This window comes from Tenrec ecaudatus, chromosome 14 (assembly GCF_050624435.1).
Source record: "Tenrec ecaudatus isolate mTenEca1 chromosome 14, mTenEca1.hap1, whole genome shotgun sequence".
In the NCBI taxonomy this organism is placed as follows: domain Eukaryota; kingdom Metazoa; phylum Chordata; class Mammalia; order Afrosoricida; family Tenrecidae; genus Tenrec; species Tenrec ecaudatus.
Window position 1 is genome coordinate 117,550,665 of NC_134543.1, and position 27,000 is coordinate 117,577,664.

Below are 27,000 nucleotides of genomic sequence, written 5' to 3' on the forward strand. Positions count from 1 at the left end.
AGTGCTCAAGTAGAAAGAAAATGTTTGGGAAATGATGAAGACAACAAATGTACAAATGCACTTGACACAGTGGATTGATGTATGGATTGTGATATGAGCTATAAGAGCCCCCAATAAAATGATTAAAAAAAACCAAAAGATTAAAGTTTTCAAGGATTTTGTCTAGCTTGAATCTGAAATTAATGCTCACGAAAGCGCAGTCGAGATCAAATGATGCACTGCATTGGGTAAATCTGTTTCACGAGACCTCTTTAGAGTATTGAAAAGCAAGGACGTTACTTTAACTACTAAGGAGCATTTGACCCCCCCCTCAAAAACAAACACCTCAAGGGGGACAAAGAACTGTGGGTGAAAGACTACATTGGACAATATAGATATGAAAAATATACATATACCATTTATTAAGGGTCCACCAGGGTGATAAGGTGGGAGGGGAGGGGAAAAAGAGCTGATATCAAAGGGGTCAAGTAGAAAGCAAATGTTTTGAAAATGATGATGGCAGCATTTGTACAAGTTCACCAGATGTAACTGATTTATGGATTGTTATCATATCTGTAAGAGCCCCCAATAAAATGTTCAATAAAAAACAAATCTAACTCACTGGCATCAAGTTGATGCCAACTCATAGTGCCTCTGGTACGATTGGCTCTAACTGCCCTTGTGAGTTTCTAAAACAGTAATTCTTTATGGGAGTAAAAACCCCGTGTTTCTCCGGCAGAGCAGCTGGTCACTTCAGACTGCTGGCCTTGCAGTTGGCAAGCCATCGTGTCTTCAATTGTCTAGGATGCATGTGAAAGGTGGACAATAAGAAAGACCAAAAAGGAATCAATGCATTTGAACTGTGGGGTCAGTGACGAATATTGAAAGTTCCGTAGACTGCCAAAAGAACAAACAAACCTGTCTTAGAAGAAAGGAAGTACAGCCAGATTTTGTCTGACATACTTTAGACGAGTTGTCAGGAGAGACCAGTGGCTGGAGAAAGACTCCAGGCTCGGTGAAGTAGAGGGGCAGAGCAAAGGAGAAGGGTCTTCCAGAAGCTGGATTGGCACAGTGTCTGCCTCGACGGGCTCCAGCATTGAACAACTGAGAGGATGGCGTGTTGTCAGAGAATCTGCAGCAGCACTGACTGCTAGGGCATTGGGAGTAGAATTACGCTTCAGTCATTGCTGCCTCTCTACTAAATCACAAGATTGACTTTCTTTTATCTCTAAGATGAAATGGGGTCACATAATCGCCCATGGAATCATTAGACATGAATTGGGGCTTTTATTTTTTTGAGACTGAATCAGAAGACGAGGTCAGGAATGTCAGGGAAGAGTGCTGACCGTCTGGAGTAAGGTCAGAAGATCAGCTGGACTTCAGAGTGAGGATGGAAGTGGAATGCACAGGACTTTTGGCTGACTGAAGCAGGAGAATATCCAGGAACGAGTCTAAGATGTTGGGCAGGAAGACTGGCTCCAGAGGTTGGTGTCTTTTATGTTACAGTCAGAAAGGTTTATCTAGTATGTTCACCCTTGGAAACATGAATTCTCAGACACGTCAAAAGATTTCCAACTATGTCCATAATATAGAAATATGGCAACAGAACTGTGGTTTTAGTTCAGTAGGAATAAAACCCAAAACTGAACCCAAGTACATTAATACTTTATAAAGCAAGCAACAGACAGAGCTGTCTACCTTGGCTTTCTGTGACTATCTGGTTTCTCTATCATTATGATTATTTCTTGGTCCTGTGGGTTCGTCTCCTTCCACCTGCTAAATGAGAAAGTTCTCCAACACTCAATTATTAGTCCTCTTTTTGTTCCTCATTGAAATACATTTTTGGCCCACCCCCAGCCAGTACTGGGGCTTTGGGGCTTGGCTCTGGGACATGGGGGTACAGTGAATGGTGTGACCCTTTGCTGGGTACTCCTACACAGTAGGGGATGCTGGGTCCCCTAGGGTTTCCCTTATGGGCTCCAATAAATTTCTTTTGCGTAAAAAAAATTTAAAAAGAAAGAAATATATTTGTGGCTTGAACCTCTCTGTGATACTTATTTTCAGACCTGTGTTTTGTAAGACAAGCTTGACCTAACTGATACTCTCTCTTCAACTGTCTTCAGGATTTTTTTCACTCACATCTCAATTTCAAATTCTACATGCCTAAAAGTATGTCATCTAATTTTTAACACCAACTGAAAGCATAATAGTACTTATAATTTAGCTTCTCTCCCTGTCCCTCTCAATGCTGTTAGTAGTCCATTTCCACGCCCCAGAGGCTCATCCACTCACATCTCAATTATGACTTACATCTCCGCCTTTGCCTATCATTCATGTTTCTCAATGGGGTATAAACCTACTTGCCGATTTAAAACAGCCTCCTCCTGAATTATTTTATTAACCTCTCATGTGTTTCCAGGAGCCCTGGCGGCACAGTGATCCTCGCTGGGCTGCTAATGACAAGATCAGCAGTTCGAAACCACCAGCCACTGGGCAAGAGCAAGACAAGGCACTCTTCTATAGCGCTCCAGTCTGAGACACTCACACGGGCAGTGCTGCCCTGACCCACGGTGTGCTGTGGGTCAGAATCCAGACCATGGGAGTGAGTTTGCTTTGTGAGTTCTTGAATGTGTTCTAAGTAAACACGTCCAGCTCTGCCCTGAGCACTGAGCATTAGAAGGCTGTCGATGCTATAAAGTGTACACAGCACACTTAAGAAACGTGCTGCTTTTACCTCACGGGATTCTGGAGATAACCAGTCTTAGGCACTAACCATCCAGAGAAAGACAGTCACTTATTTTAGAAGCTACCAGAAGGAGCTTTTATTTGCCCCTTACCAACACTCAGCAGAGTATCTAGCAAGTCCACATCTATTTTCATCAGACTAGCCAACAACTTTTTGTTTGTTCTGTTCATGGAACAAAAGATTAGCATTATGCCAAAGAAAAAAAGATTAGCGTTATGCCAAAATTAATTGACCCTAGGTTTGTTTCATATTTGCCGTGAAATTTTATACAAAATAAGCAATCTCTCTATGCCTCAGTTTTCACATCTTTATAATGGGAATAGGAACATCACCTAATTCAAAGGGTTGGAAGTTAAAAGTTACTACTTTGTTATTACTTATAATTAGCTAACAATAGTGAATGACATGTAGTAAACACTCAATAAATGTTGGCTATTGCTATTATCATGTAGAATACTACTTAATAATATGTATTATATCTAATCTGTGCTCTTCATTTTTTTTAAACATTTTATCAGGGGCTCATACAACTCATCACACTCCATACATATACATACATCAATTGTATAAAGCACATCTGTACATTCATTGCCCTAATCATTCTCAAAGCATTTGCTCTCCACCTAAGCCCTTTGTGCTCTTCATTTTTATAGTGTTCTTTATCTTTTCGGAATAAGCACACTTATTATTTAAGGACATTATCCACTCACTCACTGAAGACGAAAATTATATTTTAATATTAAAAACGAGTATTATTTTATTAGTAGTAGCAGTCATTTACCATTCCAGATCTGACTGGTGGCCAAGCCCCATGAATTCTATCTCCTTAGCATCTCTCAAATGGCTCCATTCTCTATTTGCATGTGCTTTGTGAAATCTTATGACTGGAATCACTGTATTAACTTCTGAACTGGTCTCCCAGGCTCTCTACTTACCGCATATACTCAAGTATGAGCCGACCCGGATATCAGCCGAGGCACCCAAGTTTACCACAAAAACTGCGCTGAAAAACTCAGCTTGTACACGAGTACATACGGTATTCCCCTCACAGCTGCCCTCAGTAGTGCTACTTGAGCCACTTTCCCAAATGCACATCTTACCATGCAGCTTTCCTAACTCTTCCACAACTCCTGCCATCTCTAAGTTACGGTCCATCTTTTAAAAACAGCATCCAGAGCATGACCAGACTCTCCCCTCCCCCATACATGTGTCATTCTGTTGGTCAAACACGCACTTGACATGTTTAGTTTTTATAGACTTTTCTCATTCTTAGATAAAGTAATGGATTTAGCCATATTTATCTTTTTGTTCTCAACATCAGTTCAGTGTCTGGCATCAATAAAACGTTTTCAAATGCATTAGTAAATGGTCAAAAAGATGCTATAGCGTACAATTATTAAAAAGACACAACACTGTCTGACACATATAAAGTTTCTCGTAAGGTTTAGTGGATGAATAAGTGAACCCATTACGGCCCCAAATAATGACCAAAGAAATCCCACAGCAACACTCTTTTTTCTCACTTTATCTGCAAGGAACTGGTTGCGACGGTCCTCAATAAGTTTTTCCACAGCCTTCCTGTGCTCCAGTTGCTTCATTCTCTGTTTCTGGGCATTCATTAACTCAATCCGGTCATCCTCGGCGAGTTTAGCGAGCATGGCTTCTCTGAAGAGCTCCTCTTCCTCTTTGGCGGCCTGCAGGACTAGCTCCTTCAGTGCCATTTGATCGTCAAAGTTTTGCTTCATTTCCCTTCGCTTTCTCAACTTGGTTTCTTCTTCTTCCTATAACAATACAGCAAAGAGTCAATTCAATAACAATTTCTTTACATCTGATTTACAAAGAAAAGGTGTCAGAGTTTTGTCATGCTTAGAGTTAGTTTTGCAATGAACTGAATAAAGTTCTAAACTTAAGAGTTCAAGATGAACTGTATGGTTACCATACAAACTGAAAATATAAAGGCTTTACCGGATAACATTTTGCCCGGTTCTTTTAAAACTAGTTGGATAGAAGGCATCCTACTCTTGGACTGGTGCACTGCACTGACAAATCTGTTACGACAGCCCTCCCTCTAGAAAGCAAAGATGCCCCTTTGCTAATTGACCCAGGCAGTGGTATTTCCAACTGCTTCATATGTATGCGAAAATTGGGCACTGCAAAAGATAAAAAAACAACATATTCAGATAATGGTGTTAGCAAAAAATACTGACTATACCATGGACTGCAGAAGGACAAACCAATCAGTCTTGGAGGAAATACAGCCAGAATGCTCCTTCGAAGGAAGGTTGGGAGACTTCATCTCTGTTACTTGGCTTATGTCATGAGGAGCTACTAATCGTCATGCTTCATAAAGTCTGAAAGGGTTTCAAAAAGTGTGTGGAAAATGAAATGAAAAGGTATTGGAATTTTCCCCAAACTTTTAAAAGATTAGTGAAACAGAGGGATTCCCTCAATGAGATGGACTGACAGTGGCTGCAGCAGTCGACTCCAACAGAGGAATAATTGCGGGACTGGCGCAGGACCAGGCAATGTTTTGTCCCATTATACATAAGGTTGCTCTGAGCTCAAACAGAGCCCATGGCATCTAAGAATGAGAACTGGTGTCAATTTCAGAGCTAGAGATGGGCTCAAATTGGCAATGGCTACTCAAAAGATTCGACAGGAACTTTAGGGGTGGCATAAGCTGATGCAATGGGGGAGCGACAATTCAGGAGAGAAGGGTGAAAATGGCCGCCCAACCTGACGCAGAATCAATGTAGCTGAATTATGCATGTCGATTTAATCGGGGGGTGCTTTTCTGTGCATGTTCTCAACATCAGCAAAATTAAAACAATTGAAAGCTGATGCATATTTTAAACCCTTCTCTAACAAACCTTGCCCAGTTCTATCTAACGGAAGCTTCAGGCAGCACAATATGCTGGTATTATTCAGTTACTGCCATCGCACCTCCATTGGTTCTATAGGTAACAACACTTATTTTTAAGCAAAAAGGCAGTGCTAAATAGATGTGGGGGTCTAAAGGGAAATGGGGCAGTTAACTGCTAGAGACAACAACCTAGGTCCTGTGACGAATCTTAATTACAGGACACCTGAGAAATGTAGTTTTAGTTTTTGAGTCTTTTTACCAAAATCAAATCCACTGCTATCCAGTCTGTGCTGACTCAAGAGAAGCTGCATGGGGCTCCCGAGAATGTGAATCTTTATAGAAGTGGCGAGTCTTGTGGGTAGCAGTCAGCCACCATGCCATCAGACCTCCGTCGTCTTTCGAATGCTGTGAGCAGGCTGAGCAGGGCTGAGTGGGTGTTAGAGGAGCCAATCTGTGGTATCAGCTCCAGTGGATTTGTTCTCTGTATTTTCCTACTGAGTGTTCAACCTATCCTTTTCAATCTTACCTTCTTCACCTGTCCATGTCTAATTCCCCTTTTAAGTCTCATTTTCTCCAAAGTCTTCTCAAATCATTCCAGTCTAGGTAGTATTTAATTTTCTCATCACCTAATTTTATTTCACCTGTGCCTTACATCCTCACTGAAAAGTAAATTCCTCGAGAGCGTAACTTTGAAATGCAAGCCACAGAGTGCTTTCCATCCGGTGTCGTGTTTGTCATGTGGTATAAAGAAGCGAACAGGACCAGATAGGATGGAGATCCTGTCTCATTTAGCGTTGACTTCTTCCAGAACTTCAAGAGTATTTCACATACAGAAATGTAATTTATATCGAATTAAATGACCTGTATATGTTTCCTGGACTCCATGCCTCCTTGTGAATTTTAGTTTAATCTAATCTACCAAAATAAAAGGGAAGTGTTAAGGGCTCAAGTGGAAGGCAAATGTTTTGAGAATGATGGTGGCAACAAATGTACATATGCGCTTGACACAATGGATGTACGTATGGATTGTGATAAGAATTGTATGAGCCCCCAAAAAAAGATTTAAAAAAGGGGGGGAGGAGTGTTTGGGAGAAAAAAGTCCTTTATTATATTTTCAACTGGAAGTGGGTTTGTGTACTTTTGACAGGCCTGTATCAGTATCATGGTAACTGTATAATATGAACCACATAATTTTTCATCCCTTTCTGTATTCTAAAACCTGTGTAGTTTGACAATTAGCTGTTCATTGAAATGTTAAAATCATTTACTGTAAGGCCACCCTGAGCCTGGAAATATTTAGAAGGCATCTATCGTGGTCTGAGTTCAGCCTGGAGGGAAGAATCTTAAATAAGGGCCTGCATGTAGGGTCACTGTATAGTCTCTAGGAGCCCTGGCGGTACACTGGGCTGCTAACTACAGATCAGCAATTCGAAACCACCAGCTGCTCCTCAAGAGAAAGATGAGGCTTTCTACTAAAAAAATAAATTAAACAAAAAAAAGAGTCTCAGAAACCTAAAGGGGCAGGTTCTACCATGTCTTATAGGGTCACTATGAACCAAAATTGACTTAGAGACGGACTGATTTTGGTTTAGATGGTCACAAAGGAGTCTTAGTGGTGCAATGGTTAAAGCACTTGGCTGCTCAATGAAAAAGTTGGCAATTTGAACCTCCAAGCAGCTCCATGGGAGAAAGATGTGACAGTCTACTGTAGAGATTTATCACCTAGAAAGTCCTATGGGACAGTTTTGTCCTACAGGGTTGCTATGAATCAGAATCAACGCAGCAGCAGTAGGGAGCGAGCAATACAGGCCTCACTCTAAGCTGGAATAACAGTCATCCCAGGGGAGCAGCCGTGAGAAACAAACTGAAAAGCCGACACAGGGCCCGAGACTGAGTGAGCCGATTACCATCATGGGCACACGGAGCTCACGCCTGCTAACATCTTGTGAGGAATGTGAGGAGTGCTCTCCAGGACTGTGGGGCGGGTTGACAGGAAGCCGTCTTTACGTATTAGCTTCCTCCCACTCTGGGTCAGGGGTGGTCTCTGCCCTTGCCACTATAATTAGGGAAGCAGTAAGAACTAAATCTGACCTTCCCAACTGTTCTTCACAGCTATCTTTGAAATTAGGGGATGTGAGGCATGGCACAAAATGTTGGCTAAAAATATAGCTTTAGTCTAATGTTGTCAGATGTTCCTACTTCTCTGGATTAACTGGGAAAATTATGCCAGGAGAGTCACAGTAGATAATCAAGTAACCTCGCTTTGTTTTTCTAAGCTTCTCTACATTTCCTCTTTATTCTTTCTGATTGGATTTGTTCCCCAGTTCCTTCTATTATTCCTGGGATTAATGCTGCAGTGCTTTCCTGATTGTTTGGTGACTTACTTTCACATCTAGTCTTTCGTTAGGAAAGAATACAAATTCTTTTCATAGTTACTGAATCGATAGGCAGTATTCGCTACAATTTCTGGTTTAATAATTGCCTCCAAGGTCAATATTACAGGAATTACGACATACAGTATTCTCAGTCTCTCAAGAACCTGTAAATTTCTTCTTCAACCTAATAATTAACTGGGGAAAGCATTTTAGATTTTCAGTTAGGTTAAAATAAGTGATATTAATTTTGAGAGTTGCTGCTAAAATATTGCTTGCCATTTAAGAAAAAAAATACAAGCCTGAAAACATAAAGCACTTAATTTTCCTTGAAATCATTCTAAATCCTAGGAAGGATTTATCTTGAAAAAATATTTGATATAGTTTCAATTAGTATAACAATAGGTATATCCATGAAATAAAACAACATGTATATGCTGACAGAATGTTAGTAAGGGATAAAACATAAAAATACATCAAATTTTACATAAACATTAACTAGCACATTTTAAAAAGCCTTAAGAAATAATAACTTTCCTAATAAAATCTGATGTGTGCATTTTTGCCAACCTTCTGAATTCTATATGAGCAAGCACCTGACATTGACCCAATGGCTACATTTTTAAAAGAGTGTTATCTCTGTAAGAAAATGTGTTCTTCCTGATAGTTGCCCGACTATGAGAGGAAAAAGTTGGTTATCCTGTTATTTTCAGGCAAAACAACTGTTTATTTAGGTTATAAATTTTACTTTCCACTTAGAAAGTCCAAAGTAGGAAAACTATTTAAATGGAATAAAATATAAAATAATCCAATAGTTTCAGATTTATAAATGTCCTGTTCCTCTAGATATTCACACCACAACACGGGTACGTTCTCAGGCTATGCTCCTGACTACTGTCTGCTGGCTTTGATTGACTCGTGGAATGAAATGAAATTACGCAAACACATAATTAAATGAATGTAGACAATGGCAATCTACAGAATGCTGAGTACGGAAACAGAGACTCGTGGACCTATAAGACAACATTCTGATTCTGATGTAAAAGCCTAAGCCAGGACTTGAACTCTGAGGTTTCATTATTACTTTTTTTCCTAGCCATGAAAAGAGTAGTTCTCTTAAAAAACACGTGCTTCTGGTAATAGAGCCCCTAAACGGGGGTGCTGGCTTGGATGTGGGGCAGAAGCCCTGCACTGCCCGACTCCAGGGAGCACCGTTCACATAGGCCCAGGTGGCCATCCCAATCTAGGAAATTCTCACATCCCAAAACCAAACCAACCCCACTGCTATTGAGTAGAGTCTTAAATCACAGTGCTCTACAGGATCGAGTGGAACTGCCCCACAAGGTTTCTAGGGATTTACTTTTTAGTGAAACCCCAAAAACTCAATGCCAGTGAGTCCATTCCAATGCACCGCTACCCGACAGGACAGGGTAGGTAGGACTGCCCTGTGGGCTTCCATGACTGTATCTCTTTATAGGACTAGAAAGCCTCATGGAAAAACTTAAACTTTTGGCACTCGAGTGAAAGGAAATGACTGGAGAGGCACCCTAACAGTATAACCTCAGCCATTTAAAAGGTGTTCTACTAGTAAAATTTTACAATTGTTCCTATGCTACATGACTGCTTACATGATGCAGAATGTTGGGTATGCACAGGATGGATTAAAAATGCAACTTCATTGCCTATCTCAAGGTGATTTTTGCCTCCATGTTAATGATCTTAACAATTCCAAGACTCACTTTCAATTTCCTCCTGTCTATTTCGGCTTGTTCTTCCTGGTACAGTTCTTGTCGCACTTGCTCCAAGTCTTCCTGTTGCCTCAGCATTTCTTCTAACTTCTGAGCCAGCTATGAAATTAAGAAACACACACATATGAACAGGAATCAAATTCTCCAATCAATATTTCGGAAACCCTCATTAAGGAAGTGAGTATTTTAATACCGCATTCCGAAATTGTGCTCGTTTTTCCTCAGACTCTTGCACTTTCGCTTTGCGATCGTCTTCTCTCTGCTTCTGTATATTGGCAAACTCCAGAAGTTTTCTGTTTTCTTCCTCCATCTCCTCAAGTTTCTTTTGTTTCCAGAGAGCCTGTTGCCTCTGAAACTCTTCTATATACCTTCGGGTCGCATTCATCTTTTCTAACTTCTGTTGTTTTTCCCTAGAAAACAAAAAGGCGTAGTTTTATAAAACAGAACTATTAACAGTTCAGTGAAAAGAGCTATCTCCTTCCATTGAAACTCATGTGGCAACAAGGATCTTCATCTCCGCCATCCGTTCCTTCGTTCACCTAACATACACTTCACCCAAAGTGTTTGCTATGTGCCACTAAATATAAAACGTGTCAATTCTCGCTGGGTGAGATGCCAATGAAGCTTTCTGCTGCCTGTTACATCACCCTACACTTAAGCTATCTGCCAAGGAAATTTTATCAGAAAGCATGTCTTCTGGGACATAATATGGGTATATTAAAAAAAAGATTCAGCAATTCAGAGAACATGCAGGCTATGATAGCAAGAGTTGGTCTCACGTCATGTAATGAGAGCCAACATTCATTGAGCACTTCCTGTGTCTTAGGCACTGTCCTGGGTGTTCTAGATCTTTCACCACAAGACTGTGGTGGACTTCAACAATTTAGCCATGTGAGAAAGTCAGGACACACTTACAATTGGTCCTCTTCATAGATTTTCCTAACGATTTCATCAATCATGAGTTTCTCTTTCAGCAACTGCTTGTAAGCTTCCTGCTTTCTTGTCTCTTGTTCTTCAAGTTGCTTCTCCAAGTCTTCCTGGTACTGGGCTTTCTCTCTGTGTCGTTTGTCCTCTGCGGCATTCTCTTCCTTTACTGCTCTCTCGTGCTCTTCCATCATGGTTCTGGCTATTTCAGCTTCCCGTCTCTATTAAAACAAAATGTAGCTTTCTAATTTCAAGTGGGAATCCAATGCTATAAAACCCGTACCGTAAAATATTTTCTGTAAAATGCGGCGCTAAGTCACTGGCATTTGGAGGGTTGGGTGATGAGGCACACCCTAAGGAGGCTTTTGTAGTCCTTCAAGTAGCTCCTTGGGGGCAATGCGACAATGAGAACAGCTTCATGTTTGAACGGCAATGGCTAAAAGTATAAGCACTTCATTAACAGCCGTTTCAATGACTCCGGCATTGTTGCTGCCATTACCTACTGTCCAAAAGGTTCTGGCTCATGCCACTCACTTTCCCACTGCCATCAAGTTGACTCGAACTCATAGCAGCACTAGTTTGGGTTTCTGAGACTGCAAATCAGTATGGGAGTAAACAGCCTTAACTTTCCTCAGAGCTGCTGGTGGGCTTGAACTGCCAACCTTGCACTTAGCAGCGCAATGCCTCAATCCACAGTCACCAGGGCTCCTTTCTCAGTTACCCTGTATGTACAACAGAACAAAACACTGCCAGGTCTGCACCATCCTCTGCTACTATGCCTCCTCTTGCCCTCTGTATAAGTGGCTCTAGGCAGTTGTCTTCATTTTTAGCTTCATTGTGTATCCGGTTCTACTGAAAACTGGTTGGTAACTCTTTCCTACAGGTCTGCTAATGAATGGCTACAATTCTGAAGGTTCTCCTAGCCTACACTTCGTTCATGTTACTGCCATTTATGTTTTGCTTAGCCCTTGAATCTCCCTTTGTTAGTTATTAAAGGCCCTTCGTAACCACTTTGACTAAACGTGCCTGTCACTCTGTTTTCTGCAGTTTTGAATTAACTCAAGACTGTACCCCTGAGTTAGAGACAACCCTGCTTGTTGGACAGGTTAAACCTCTCAATTCCTTCTGAGCACTTTCAAATCATTTAGACAAGCAAGCTTGACATTAAATGTAGAAATAGTCTCAGGAGTCAAGCTAAAATGTCTACAACTACTAGACTAACCTCAAATCCCTGTAAATCGTAGGTCAAATAGGACATCTTTTGTGTTCTACTTTTTTTTTCTACTTTATCTTTTAAAACTCTATGGTGTAGAAAATAGTCCCCCACCATCTCCTGCCATCTACCACAACATGCTATTTAACACTCTCTACTTTCTCTATGCAAATACAAATACTTGCGCACATTTCACACAAATGCATGTATCATTTATAACCAGCAATGATTCTGATTTGGTACCCACATGTACTGTACAGCCTAAGAATTTTTATATAACTCCTCTAATCATATGTGGCTACTGGAAATATGTGTACCTATATGTCTATACATGTATACATGTATATGTATATATAGTATTGATGTACACAAATATGTATGTGTGCTAATATATATGCTTTTAAAATCATATATATGAATTATTCTCCAACTTGATATTTCTCCAGTGTGTTTTTGTTTTATTTTTTCCCTTTCTTTAGCTTGTAATGAATTCTGGCCAACTTTAAAAGCCAGAACATTTACCACTGCTTCTTTCTCTGACAGCTGTACAGCATCTGAGAAAGGGACCGGGAGAGAGGGACTCACCACCATCATGCTGTACATGCTAACAGGAAACAGGGACTGAGCTGTCCATGTTTGGCCTTTCTGTGTGATAATGACAGTTCAGTTCAAGTGGGCACGTGCATCCTGCTATTTCTCTGTTTTTCCTCAATACACTCAAAAGCACATTTATACTGTGCAACATTACTGATGAGTGCGTCTGAGAGCTCTTTGACCACAAGTATAACTCTTGCTTTATACGTGGAAGCATTTCAGGAGTTAAAAAACCAGGGGTGATTAAACTATGGAATGGTAATAGAATGGTTGGGGGCGGGGTGAGGTGGAAGCTGGTCATGGCCAATGGTTTCCCATGCCCGGGTTGAAGCAAGAGGACGACATTACCCAGGAAAGAGGCTGAGGAAAGGAGAAATGGACACAGGCAATACTGAAAGAAAGTGAAATGAGGGGCTTGAAATGGATGAGCTGAAACAAAATGTGTTTATAAATTGTTAAGTGCAAAACTCATGATCTGTTCTGTAAGCTTTCACATAAATTATAATAATAAAAATGAACAATCCCCCCCCCCCACAAACCCCAAGGGGCTAAAAACAGAAATAGAAGAAAAGATGACCATAAAAAAGGGTTCTAATGTAAAATGTTTACTTTTCAAAACATTGAAAATGAGTAACATTCCAAAATAAGTGCTCATACCAACAGCTTGTAGTCTACTAACCCGTCAAGAAGTAACTTATGATAGACCACGTGGAAGGTTCGGCAACCGCATCTTCCACATCCCACCTCAAAGCTAACAAGGAAACCAAGTCAGATGAAATCTTAATTTTCTGCACTCTCAGAAACTAAAATGTATAAGTGGTTTTAAAAATATAGCACTATAAATTCTTTATGAGGTAATAATTTTCAAAATGTTTTTTCCAAGAAAAGGCTAAGAACATAGAAACTAGAAACATAGTTACCATTTGCTCGTATTTAATAGCATCCCTCTCAGCAATCTGAGCTGCCCTTTCTTTATTCATGTAAGCTGCTTTTAGTTTCTTCTCTAATTCTCTGAGCTCAATACTGTTTAAAACAAACAAAGAAAGAAGTTTACATTTGAGGTCCATATTTTTCTTACTACTATGAAGCATAATCTATTTCTGCATTTAAAAGTTTTTTCTAAATGTGCTAAGTATATTTAAATATTTTGGAAAATATCCTTTTCTTTCTTCAGCCAAAGAAAAATCAGAACATTTGTGGAATAGTACGATTTTCTGCACAATAATTATTTCCAATAATCATCACTTAACTTTTTGTGTGCCAGTGTCTCCCTCCTACCTCAAATCCCACCCCCCTACCCCCACCAAAACACCCTCAAACTCAATACTATTGAGTTCATTCCAATTTCTAGTGACCTTACAGGACAGGGCAGAATTTCCCCATGGGTTTCCAAGACTGTAACTCTTTACAGTAGCAGAAAGCCTCAGCTTTCTCCTAAAGAGAGAACTGGTGGCTTCGAACGACTGACCTCACAGTTAGCAGCCCAACACGTAACCACTATGTCACCAGGGCACCTCCAAAAAAATAATGTTGAAATTTTAACCTTTAGGGTTTCATGCTGTGTAAATATGATCAGATCAGTCGGGCATGTCGCAAACCCGATCACTTCCTTGACTTTAATGATCTTTGACTCCTATATAGCTGCTCCCACCCCACCCCCCAATAAAAACACTTAGAGAAACCAAGGTACCTGTTTTCTCTTACTTGTTGCCTCATCTTTTCATCCTTTAGACATTCGTGTTTCAGTTTGGCCAGCTCTGAAGCCAGTTTTTCTTCTTGTGCAAGCTGGCATTCCCTCAATCTTTTGTTTTCTTCTGCCTGAATGAGAAAGCAATGTCAGACAGTTCTCCTCCAGAATAATTTTCCTCTTAGGATGAATTTTTTTAATTATATAAAATCACAAGTGTCGTAGGAACTAGGGTTGATTATCTTGTCTTTCACAGCTGATCGCAGATCAAGAGATGTTGCTTAGTACTCTACAGTTCTTCACTGTACATCCCTTAAAACTGGCTCTGTCATTCTTCACGTTAAACTATGAATGTGAATTTTAAATTCATAGTATTATTTCAAGAAATACTTTTCAAGCTTTTTAACAAGAAAATTACAAATTTCAACCAATATACCCTTAAGCAGCCATCAATCATCTTCAATAATATTTTGTCAATCTCTATTAATCTACTCTCCCACTTAGTCTTGTTTCCTTAGACTTTTCTTTTGCTAGACTATTTTAAAACAAACCAGGCATCATGTTATATACTTACCATGTATATAATTCATGGTAATTTTTACATCCAATTTGATCCAATAATGAAATCTGTACTTGATGAGAATTTTGTTGTATATCACAATGACATTAACACACTAACAATAATCCCTGTCCATATTCAAGTTTCCTCGGTTGTCTAATAGATGCTTCTTTTTCTGGTAGGTTTCATGTAGTCATAATCCAAACAAGGTCCTCGTGTTACATTTTATTATAATGCCCCTACTCTATGCCATCGAGCCAATGCCGGCTCATAGCAACCCTGTAGGACAGGAACCCTGAAGGGCCTGTGAGGTTCCAAAACTGTACATTTTTATGGGAGTAGAAAGCCTTGTTTTTCTCCCTAATTCCCCTTGTCATTTTCCCCCCAAGTCATTGACTTGTTTCAGACATCAGGTCTCCTATAGAAAGCTCTACAGTCTGAATTTAACTGGTTTATTCCCCCTGCTATCACTGACTTCTCATTTATATTCCTTTTAATATGGTAGAAATCTCTAGAAGCATGATTACATTCTGTATGTAGGGAAAAATACCTTACAGCCTTTTTGGTATATTTCTTTTTTTTTTATGGTATATTTCTTAAGCATCACATTTTGAGGCACATAGTAAGTGGATGTTAGAAGCCACTAAATTGGGGTGATTTGCTATACAGCAACTGAAAACTGATATAGGTGACTTTCCAAAGTATCAAGGTCATGAAAGACAAGGAAAGACTGAGAGATGCCCAGAGTGGAAGGACTGGAGGAAAGGAAGAAGACAGGGCAACTGAATGGAATTCGTATTTCAGGAACAGAAAAAATGCATTAGCAGAAAAACTGGTGAGATTTGAGTAGCCCTATACATACTTAACAATCCTGTCAAAGAAACCTACTGCCATCAAGTCGATTCTGATTCACGGGGACCCAAACAGTACTCTACCATGGCTAATTTCTTCACGTGGGTAACAGTTTCATAATTATGCGAGTTATAAACATAAAGGGAAGTGGGGTGAAGGAGACAATAATTCACTGATTCACTGTACTATTTTTGCAATTCTTTTGTAACTCTAAAATCATCTCAAAATGTAAGATGAAAACATGTAAACAAACCCTAGTTTGCCCACTTGAAGACCTAGAAGCAGGACAAATCAATAGCAATCAGCACATCCCGCATCCAAGATTGTGGTCTCTAGATATGTCCACTCAAGGGTGACAAGGCTTCTTGGCACAACGGCTGACTCTAGAACATAGATGAGAAGAACCTTACACATTTTGTTTTGAAAAAAAGCAAGAAAATTATCGGCGATTAAATGAAACTTGTCAAAAGGACACCAAACCAAACTCACTGCCACTGAGCTCATTCTGACTCGCAACGACCGCACAAGACAGAGTAGAACTGCCCGAGACCGTAAACCTTTATGGGAGCACACGCTCCTCCTATCTCCCCTGGGGAATGGCTGGTGGACTGGAGCCTCTCGCCATGGAACCCACTGCCATCCAGTCAATTCTGACTCATAGTGACCCTGGAGGACAGGCCCCAGTGAGTTTCAAAAACTGTTAAATCTCTGTGGGAGTAGAAAGCCTCATCTTTCTCCTGCAGAGCAGCTGCTGGATTTGAAATGCTAACCTTGAGGTTAACAGCCCAATACTTAACCCCTACACCATCAAGGCTCCTTAATTCGGAGCCTTAAATGTAATTCACTACGATATAAGGACTCCTTTCAGAAGGACACACAGACGGCATCAAAAAATAAAATCCATTAGACAACGATAGGGCAATAACTGGTTCAACCCCGGGCTAAGAATTTCTCTCTCCACTGCAGGTTTACAAAATAAAAATCTAGATTTTAACAAGATCTCCACGTAAAGATCTATAGGAATTATAATGTAGATTTTGACTTGGTGTATCAGGGGTGGAAAGGCAAATTCTCACCAGAGTCAAACTGTAATGAAACGGTTTGACGTACTGATGAAAAATGAAAGAAAAGAAGTTTCCCAAATGACGGAGGCAGACACCAATGAAAGTAACTAGGGCACCAATTTGTTTTGCTTTGAAACCTAACCATTTATCTCCCTCTACAAGTAGAATTGTATTTCAGGGTACAAAATATCCTGGTTGACAAAGGAAAGTTCTTTTCTATGGAATTCCAGCTGATTACATGAGAAAAGGGGAATTTTTTCCAACTTATTACGTGTGTAAAGAATTATAAAAGCACTGTTTGCAACCACTCAGGAAATAAGATTCATTGGTGAAACAATTAGATGAGTTTGGCTGGGACCTTTCAAATGGATCCATGAGGCTCTCTTATTAAACCTAATCATTAACGTTAGCATCTAAAAGTGAAAATGCCAGATACCGTATCCTGTGTAACTGTAGTGCAGTTAACGACTTAATAAGGCCCTTCTAGCCATAGTCCTTAATTTTGAGAAATACTGTAAATCCTATCCCCTATGGCAAGCTACGGTTATAGTCAAATTCTGCAGTTGTCTGCTATGTTAAGGAGGCAGGATTAGGGTGAGACACATCTTGAGTTGCTGCCTTACGAAAATATGTGATTCAAGTCAACAGCTTAGTGTCTGTGGAGTGTGGTCTGGTACAGTTGCTCCCTCGCTCTGGACCCTACAACTCACCTGTCTTCATCTGACTTCTGGCTCTTGGAATTTGAGCCCAGGGCCTATTGTCTGACCCGATTCGTTGGCTTCCGCCGTCTTGTGAGCAATCAGCCTGTTGTCGACACCTGCAGCCATGTGAATCGGGACAGGCCTCCAGACTGATGCTTGACCCACATGTGTAGGACCTTAAGATCCTTCACAACCACACAAGCCCTTGCTCCGAGAGTCTGGCAACAAGTAGTCTACTTCCATGGAACAAAAAGCCAGTGGCCTGCTCTCAGACTTGCCCAATTTTGGCTTCCTCAGCCCTTGCAACAAGGACCTCTGGTGGCACAGCCAAGAAAGAATTAGATGGCTGACCTCAAGCTAGGCAGTTCAAACCCACTAGCTGCTCCACAGGAGAAAGGTGAGACTGTCTGCTCCCTCAAAAAACACAGATAGGGTCACTTTCAGCTGGAAGAGACTTCATGGCAGTGAGAATGGTTTAATGGGTGTTTTGCCCCCAGCTTCTACAACAGCAACCTGTCACCTGACCTGATTTACTAAGTGTCAAAGTCCAGTCAGTCAGCAGCCTATCACCTGACCTGCAGATTTGGGTTTGTCAGCCCCCCAACCACACGAGTCAGGAGGAGACTCTTCTAGACTGATGCCTGACTTACAGACTTGGGACCTGCCCGCCTCCACAATCACTGCTTTGGTTTGTGAGTTTTGTGAGAAGGTGCACTGAATTAGGGAGAGTCCTGAGAAGAAGAGTGGATTGATGATGGAGCAGTACAGTACTTTGGGAATGTCACACATGGGGACTGGAGGTTTCAACTACAGCCTCAGAAGGCCCAGCCTTGTGAGGAAGCTCCTCAAAGAAATTACTCATGCAATGACACTGGATATGACACAGTATGAAGGAAAGCATCACATATGGAGTGTCCTCTCACAAAAAAATCCTTGTGCCTAAATCTAATCATGCATTTAGAGCAGTGATTCTCAATCTTCCTAATGCCAAGACCCTTTAATACAGTTCATGTGGTGGTGACCCCCAACAATAACATTTTCTTTTTTTAAATCATTTTATTAGGGGCTCCTACAACTCTTATCACAATCCATACATTCATCCAGAGTGTCAAGCATATATGAACATTTCCTGCCATCATCATTCTCAAAACATTTGCTTGCTAATTGAGCCCTTTGTATCAGCTCCTCATTCCCCCCCCCTTCCTGGCTCCCTACCTCATGAACAATTCATATTTTAAAAAATGATTTTATTTGGGGATCATACAATTCTTATCACAATCCATCCATCCATCCATAGTGTCAAGCACATTTGTACATTTGCTGCCATCATCATTCTCAAAACATTTGCTTTCTACTTGAGCCCTTAATATCAGCTCATTTTCCTCCTCCCTCCATACTCCCCCCTTTCCTGAACTATTGACAATTTATAAATTATTACTATTTTTGTCATATCTTACTATCCAGTGTCTCCCTTCACCCACTTTTCTGTTGTCCGTCCCCCAGGGAGGAGGTTATATATAGATTCTTGTAATCGGTTCCCTCTTTCTACCCAACCTTCCCTCACCCTCCCTCCGTGTATCGCCATTCTCACCACTGGTCCTGAAGGGATCATCTGTCTTGGATTCCCTGTATTTCCGGTTCCTATATGGACCAATTGTACATTCTCTGTTCTAGCCAGATTTGTAAGGTAGAATTGGGATGATAGTGGGGTGGCAGGAAACATTTAACAACTAGAGGAAAGTTGTATGTTTCATCGTTGCTACAGTGCACCGTCTCGTCTCCTCCCTGCGACCCTTCTGTAAGGGGATGTCCAGTTGCCTACATATGGACTTTGGGTCCCCACTCTGCACTCCCCCCTCATTCCCAATGACATGGTTTTTGGTTCTTTGATGCCTTCCTCATTTTGTTCATCATCCCTTCAACACCTCGTAATCACACGGGCTGGTGTGCTTCTTCCATGTGGGCTTTGTTGCTTCTGAGCTAGATGGCTGCTTGTTTACCTTCAAGCCCTTAAGACTCCAGACACTCTATCTTTTGATAGCCGGGCACCATCATTTTCTTCACCACATTTGTTTATGCACACATTTGTCCTCAGCGATAGTGGTGGGAAGGTGAGCATCGTGGAATGCCAGTTAAATAGAACAAAGTTTTCTTGCATTGAGGGAGTACTTGAGTGGAGGCCCAGTGCCCATCTGCTACCTTAATACTAAACCTAAAATATATGCACATTGATCTATTTCCCCATCATCATAAATATATTTACATATGTACATACCTGGATTTAGACGTCTATAAATGTCCTTTGCCTCCTAATTTTTCCTCTATTTCCTTTTACTTTCCTTTTGTCCCACTATCATGCTCAGCCTTCATCTGGGTTTCAGTAATTCCTCTCGGTTTCATTGCCCTTGATAAATCCCTACCAGGCCTCTTACACCCTCCGCACCACCAGTTTTGGATCACTTGTTGTTCCCTTGTCCCTGGGTAGGTCAACACCACTTCCTTTCCCCCACCTCCTCCTCTCCCATGTACCCCTGGAACCACTGGCCCCGTTGTTTTCTCATCCAGACTGTTTATCCAGCCTATCTTATCTAGATAGACCTGCAGAGATAATATGCACACAAAGAGGAGAGAAAAACAAAGCGACAAAAGAAAATGACAACAAAAAAACAATAAAAAAAGAGAAAAGCCTATAAATAGTTCAAGGTCTGTTTTTGTTGACCTTTAAGTGTTTTCTAGTTGAGTCTGATGGGGTGCCACACCCTGGCCCCAAAGTCTATTTTTGGTACTCCTTTGCTCTGCTCCCCTTGCTGTTCTGTTGTACGCCCTTAGTGTTTTGCCTCAGTGTGGTGGGATGCGGTAGGGCATTGTACCGACACTGTATCTCCAGCTGTCCCTGTAGGGCTATGGGTCAGTGAGGGGTGTCATGTCTCATAGTGGGGCCGGCCATATGGTTCTCTCTGTGCCTTGGCTGCTCTGAGTGGGGATATCATCCTCAAGACTTGGTGGGCCGGGATGTGCTCCACTCTCTCTTCCTCCCCTTCATTTGCTCCTGTGTGCTCTGATCAGACATGTCCCTCTCCCTGAGATGTAGCTTCAGTGCTGTCCTCTGAAGGGAATTTTTCTGGGGGAAGGGGTGGCTGTGAACGTAGTTAGAATTGGAGCAGGGCCCTCAGACCTTTCTACTGGTTTGGTCCCATGCTTCATGCCTGTATGTTGCATTCCTATGTTGGAGCACCAGGTTGAAGTCTGGTCCCTCTTTTCCGCAGCGGACTCATGTTGTACTTGTCCTTTTGTGCTTGGCTTACTTCACTTAGTTTCCTCCAGTTCTTCCCATGCAGTGATATGCTTCATGCGTTCATTACTGTTTTTTAGGGATGCGTAGTACTCGTATGTATGTACCAGTTTTTTAATCCATTCGTCTGTTGATGGAAATTTGGGTTGTTTCCAACTCCTTGCAATTGTGAACTGTGCCGCAATGAACACTGGAGCACAGATGTCTGGTCGTGGTTTGTTTCTTGCCTCTTCTGTGTATATGCCCAGTAGGGGGATTGCTAGGTCTTATGGTAGCTCAATTTCCATATTTTAGATGTCACCAAATCGCTTTCCCATAAAATTATTTTCGCTGCTACTTCATAACTGTAATTTTAGTACTGTTATGAATTGGGTGACCCCTGTAAAAGGGTTATTTGACCCACAAAGCGGTCAAGACCCACAGGTTGAGAACCACTGATTGAGAGCCAATGTCCAAACAAATTAAAGGACCCACGAAGAAGTGAAATTAAATCTAGAATATGGAAAAGCTATAGAACACCTATTATACAAGGGCGTTTCCCCCACAAGCACACAGTGGAATTGCCCTGGGTGGAGCATTTGTAGTATGCATTTTCCCCACTAACTGAGTTAGTGCTCCCAGTGGTGTCACCTCGGAAAGTTCTCTCTGGTCACAGCAAATTTTTTCATAAAAGCAATTTTGCTCAAATCTCATTTTTTTATGATGGCCTCTTTAGGAGAAGAGTGCATGGCTGTGAAATTTTGTTTCCTGCTTGGGGAAACTGTTGTGATGTTGACTATAGCTCACAAGGACAGCACTATAGGAAAAATTCTAGTGTGCATGTGGTTTTCTCGTTTCAAAAAAGATAAAATGTTGAGTGACGACAAACCTCGTTCTGGACAACTGCCAACTTAATGCATTTGGAGTTAGTTCCACCAGGTCAGACTGTTAATCAAGCTTTCTATTTAGAGGTTCTGAAAAGATTGTGTAACAGTGTGCAACAAAAAAAGCCTGATTTGTGGCAGACGGGGACTGGTTTTGCTACCACAACAATGCACCTGCTCACACAGCCATCTCAGTGTGCCAGTTTGGGGCAAAAAACACATGCCTCTCTTGCCTCATTGCACCTGACTCACCTGACCTCACTCTGTGCAACTTCTTTTTGTTTCAGAGAATGAAGAAGGACATGAAAGGGCAGCCTTTGACAACTTAGAAGAGGTGAAGGAAAAAACAAGGGAAGTATCCAAAAAGATGAGTGTGAAAACTGCTTCAAAGAACGGAATCGCAGATTTGGTAACTGTATTAAGTGTAATGGAGAGTACTTTGAAGGTGGTAAAGTTGTTTTGTTAAAAAAATTAATAGTTTTGAAAAAAATTGTTTTGGTTTTTTTTGGGGGGTATACCCTAGTAGTTTAAGAAATTAAACATTTAAATTAAAAAGATAAAATAAAAAGGAGAAAGGATTATTTTAGATTAAGAAAGTTTTAACAGACATAACCAAATATGATCTACGAACCTCATTTGGATCCCACCTAAAACTACCAAATACAAAAATCAATTTTTAAGACAATGACAAAAAGTTGATTCTTAAGTGGTATTACAAAATATATGTAACTTTCTGATAAATCTATTATAATGGTATTGCAGGGTTTCCATATTCTGAAAATGCATCTTAATTATCCAAGAAAGAGTTGATGACACCTGAAATGTTCTTTAAAATTAAACAAAAAAGAGGATGAAAAAGAATAGGGAAAAAAAATCTATTTCCAATGGTATGCTTACTTGAATAGTAGATCTGGTGTCATAATGGGCTACAGGGGCTGCTAACCACAAGGTCGGCAGTTTGAAATCACCAGCTGGAGAAAGATGAGGCAGTCTCAGAAACCCACTGGGCCAGTTTTAGTCTGTCCTGTAAGGCTGCTAGGGGTCAGAGCCAACTCAAGTGGCAGTGAGCTTTGAATTTGAAGCTTGACACTCTTACACAACCTTCTGATACAGCCAACTTCTCAGGCACCAACCAACAAAGCTGGAAACAATCAGCTGAGATTGCTTAAAATGGTATCTGGCCCGGTGGCCATGTGCAAAAGCTGGCTTTGGGGCCCTAAATGAACTCTGATATATTCCCCACTGCTCCCTAAAACTCCTCTTCCAACCATGATAAAGATGCTATTTTTAAAACTCCGACCTAGAAACTACCATGCACTAGAGTCGCTAAAGTTATATGAATATGTGTAACTTCTTCTTTCTAAATAACCTAAAATTTTAATTCCACAGGAAGAGGAGTCAGATCAGAGTTTACATCATGACTCCTAGCATACCTGGTCTGAAAATCCACAATTTTCTCTCCTTTCATACCCAGTGTCCTGTTATTTTGGCTTTCAACTGTGAACTGGGGACCCCATTTGGTCTGATTATATAGTCAGGGTTTAAAACAATCATATCCAGGAGGGAAAAAAGAGGAGCTGATACCAAGAGCTCAATAGAAAAGTAAATGTCTAGAAAAGAACGATGGCAACATATGTACAAATATGCCCGATACTGTTGATGTATGGGGCTGTGACAAGAGTTGTAAGAGCCCCCAATAAAATGATTTTGAGTAAAAAGAAAATAAAACCATATCCGTGCATTTGGAATGTAGAACAAAAGGGGAAGATACCACTTTTCATTTTGACTTTTGCATTCCCCACAGTGTCCTAACAGGTACTCCAAAAATACTGACATCGCAGAATAACCTTTTCCACATCTCTGTCAACTCATTTCGCTCACATGTCTTATTTGCTTTAACCATATCTCTTTTCCTGTTGTTGTTGTTAATGCCATCAGGACAAACGCTGTCCGGTCCTGCACCACTTTTCCTATTACTTTGATTCTTCAGAACATTTGGAAAAGACCCTTGGGGAAAAATTGCATATTTCAAAAGTTTTGTGTATATAAAGCACTTGACTTCTTCACGAAACATTTTTAAAAATCAGAAAAGTACTTAATGTAAGTATTCACTTTGTGCGGCCCCTTCAGCAGCACAGAGACTAAAGGCTGGAAGAAGGCGATTAGGATGGCCCAGCACTGGGATGGCATGGGAATTCATGAGGCACTCCATGCGTTTATCTTGCAGTAACAGTTATAATAATACCCGACCAGTACATACAGAAATAGACATGCAGGAGACAGAGCCAGTCAGGGTGCAGGGTAGCCAACAATGAAGCATACAACTTTCCTCTAGTTCTTAAATGCTTCCCCTCCCCCATCATGATCCCAATTCTACCTTCTAAATCTGGCTAGATCAGAGGATGTACACTGGTACAGACAGGAACTGGAAACACAGGGAATCCAGGACGGTTGATCCCTTCAGGACCAGTGGTGAGAGTGGCTATACCGGGAGAGTGGAGGGCAGGTGGGATAGAAAGGGGGAACCGATTACAAGGATCTACATATAACCTCCTCCCTGGGGGACAAACAACAGAAAAGTGGGTGAAGGGAGATGTCAGTGTATGATATGACAAACTAATAATAATTTATAAATTATCAAGGGTTCATGAGGGAGTGGGGAGCAAGGAGGGAGGGAGAAAAATGAGCTGATATCAGGGGCTCAAGTAGAAAGCAAATGTTTTGAGAATGATGATGGCAACAATTGTACAAATGTGCTTGACACAATGGATGGATGGATGGTGTACGAGAGCCCCCAATAAAATAATTTTAAAAAGAGAAATAGACATACAAGCTGAACCTTGTTGGGGCAAAGAATGAGAAGAAACTTGGCAGTATCTGTTCAGTTGCCTCTTAAACAACATGGGTTGAATTGGATGCGTGAGCAGTTCATCTGAGACGAGTAGCATCATTGGCATTTTAGGGACATATTCTCAGTACTTGAGTTCACCACAATGGCTAGCCACAGGAAAAAACAAAAGCCCCCCCCCCCAAAAAAAACCCAACACAAAAACCTAACAACCGTGAGTGAGCTCAAGCAGTTCAAATCTTGTTGTTCAAGAGTCAACCAGAAATTACACACAAAGATTTTCAAATTAACAGGAGATGGGCCCCCTCAAATCTCTGCATTATTCAAGGTCCAGAGGATATTTCTACATATGTATTTACCAAAACACACTGCTACTGAGTTGATTTCAACTCGTAGGGACCCCACCTAGGGTGGTTTCTGGAACTATAAATCTTTCTGGGAGCTGATGACACACTCAGCTTTCTCCAGAGGAGCAACTTGCTGGTAGGTTTTTTTAAACCAACACTTAACTCACAGGGCCCCAAAGATTCCTAAGGTGCTACAAATATATCCTTGAATACAGGGGAGCACACAGGGAGGGAGAAAGGTAATGAACGTTCTCAGATGTCACCAAACACCTGCAGGGAACGAAGCACTGGGCCTGATGACTCAGCCCATGGTCCTAAGGGACACATCAAAGTCAACCTGCAAAAAACACTCACAATGTCCTATACAGCACTGCTGCCCTGTCAGTGACACTGCCCCCTTTGGGGCACTAGAAAGATCCAGGGGAGGTGCAGAGGCAGGTACCGTATACTTTCCCCTGGACTATGGGCCATAGTACAAAAGTTTCTAATTCCGAAAGGAGGCACTGAGTTTGTTTGTTTGTTTGTTTTTCCTGAAAAGGGTACAGTGAGCCAAATAAGTTTGGGAACCTATGTCTGTCCACCCTACTTTGGTGGGTAGAAACTGGGTCTTAAAAGTCCATCAACAGCCAACTAAAACACAACTATTTGTCTCTACTGGGTCGAGAGGAAAGAGGAGTTAAGAAAATAAAAGATGCATGGAAACCCTTAGTTCAAACTGCGAATGGCTCCCATGAACCTCAGCATATGCCACCTTGAGACGTAAAGAACTAGACTGTCCTTGGTCACCACTACCGACCACACTGATTACAGTCACCACAGAAGGTCCTAGATAGAGTGGGGAAAATGTAGAACAAAACTCAGAATCATAAAAGAAGACCAAGCTTATTGGTCTCAAAGAGACTGGGGAACTAGACTAAGACTGTGATCCTTAGATACCCTTTAAAACCTGGAACTAAACTCATCCCCCTGGTTCAACTTTCAGCCAAATAACAGACAAGCCTATAAGGTGACCAGTAACATCAGGAAGGTACTCAGTCCTTAGAATAATCAACCATACAAGACCTAAAGGGCAGCACGTGCCCAGAGACAAAGTTCAGAAGGCAGGACGGGACAGGAAAGAAGGATGAATGGAAACAGAAAACATAGGGAGGACGTGGGAAGATTGCTAGGGATTCTAAGAGATGTCCTGAAATAAAACATGCATGAATTATTGAAGGGAAAACCCATGTTGCTGGGTAAACTTTCACAAAAATCATAATAAAAAGGGTTTTAATGACCTAGAATTCCAAAAAAATGTTCACTTTCTGCCACTAAAGGCATTTTAATCTCAGTGAATTGAAATGATAAAATCTCATTGATCAGATTTTGATTTTAGAATTTTGTGCAAAGTAACCTGATTGGATTTATGTACTATGGCAATTAACACCTATACGTTTCATACTTCAGCAAAGATATTATTTGACTACCCTTTGACTCCAATTTTTTCCCCAAAACAGTTCTACTGGGACTTAATATACAACTGAATAGTTCAATTATATCAAGAAGAGTTGTACAATCATTCCTTCAATCAATTTTAGATCATTTTCTTCGTTCTTGTATTCCTTATTAGCTCTACATTACTCCCAACCGAACTCCCAAGAAACCATCGATCCAGTCTCTATAGATTCACTCATCCTCAAATGACTGGGCACTATTTACACAAACACAATGGGGGGTGATGATAATATTGACATTGTCAGAACCAGGCTTACCAGGTTAATATGTATCTTAATACAACGAGGAAGGTATTAAAATAGTAAGTATATGATAGTCCTTAGCCAACAATCATAGGGTATCCACATGGCAAGAAATCCAAGTCAAGGTCTAACAACCACGGAGTTCTAGACCCTAGGTGTGGTAGTCACCTAATCTGGTGTCAATTTAAGGATTCAGAGTGTAGGGGTGGAGTCCAGGCTGTCAATCTGGAGGTAGCCAATGAGACTTCTGTGTGGGCGTGGCCTTCTCCTGAGAATTCTGGGAAATCTGGTACTTTCTCCTTGGAGGTGGAAGACACTTTTCTCTCTCTGCTACTCCCTGGGAGACATTGCAGAAGACAAGCCACATGGACGCAACCAGACCTCGGAAGCTGGAAAAGCCACAGAGAGACCCCTGCCAGCACTGAGATGCTTACAACGCCACTGGACCCAAAGACTTTCTACCCACTGGCTTGTGATTGTCCTGCATTTAGCTTCATTGCATGTGTTTCGTGAGTCTGAAGAGGGCTTTATAGATTGGTATCGAACATAAGGGCTACATCAGACTTATGGTCTTGAACTGGACTGGGTTGGGATGTTTTCTCAATGTTCAAT

The 27,000-nt window shown here is 41.1% G+C and overlaps 1 protein-coding gene across 1 annotated transcript in view; it reads right to left on the reverse strand.

Moving 5' to 3' along the window:
• Positions 1-27,000, reverse strand: part of MNS1 (meiosis specific nuclear structural 1) — a 34,162-nt gene that overhangs the window by 5,017 nt on the left and 2,145 nt on the right. Inside the window, exons 3-8 of the mRNA XM_075531557.1 lie at positions 14,130-14,257; positions 13,360-13,462; positions 10,624-10,853; positions 9,902-10,118; positions 9,700-9,807; positions 4,249-4,506 (exon numbers count right to left, since the gene is read on the reverse strand). Of these exons, the coding sequence (XP_075387672.1) occupies positions 4,249-4,506; positions 9,700-9,807; positions 9,902-10,118; positions 10,624-10,853; positions 13,360-13,462; positions 14,130-14,257 (1,044 nt within the window). The remainder of the gene's footprint in view (positions 1-4,248; positions 4,507-9,699; positions 9,808-9,901; positions 10,119-10,623; positions 10,854-13,359; positions 13,463-14,129; positions 14,258-27,000) is intronic.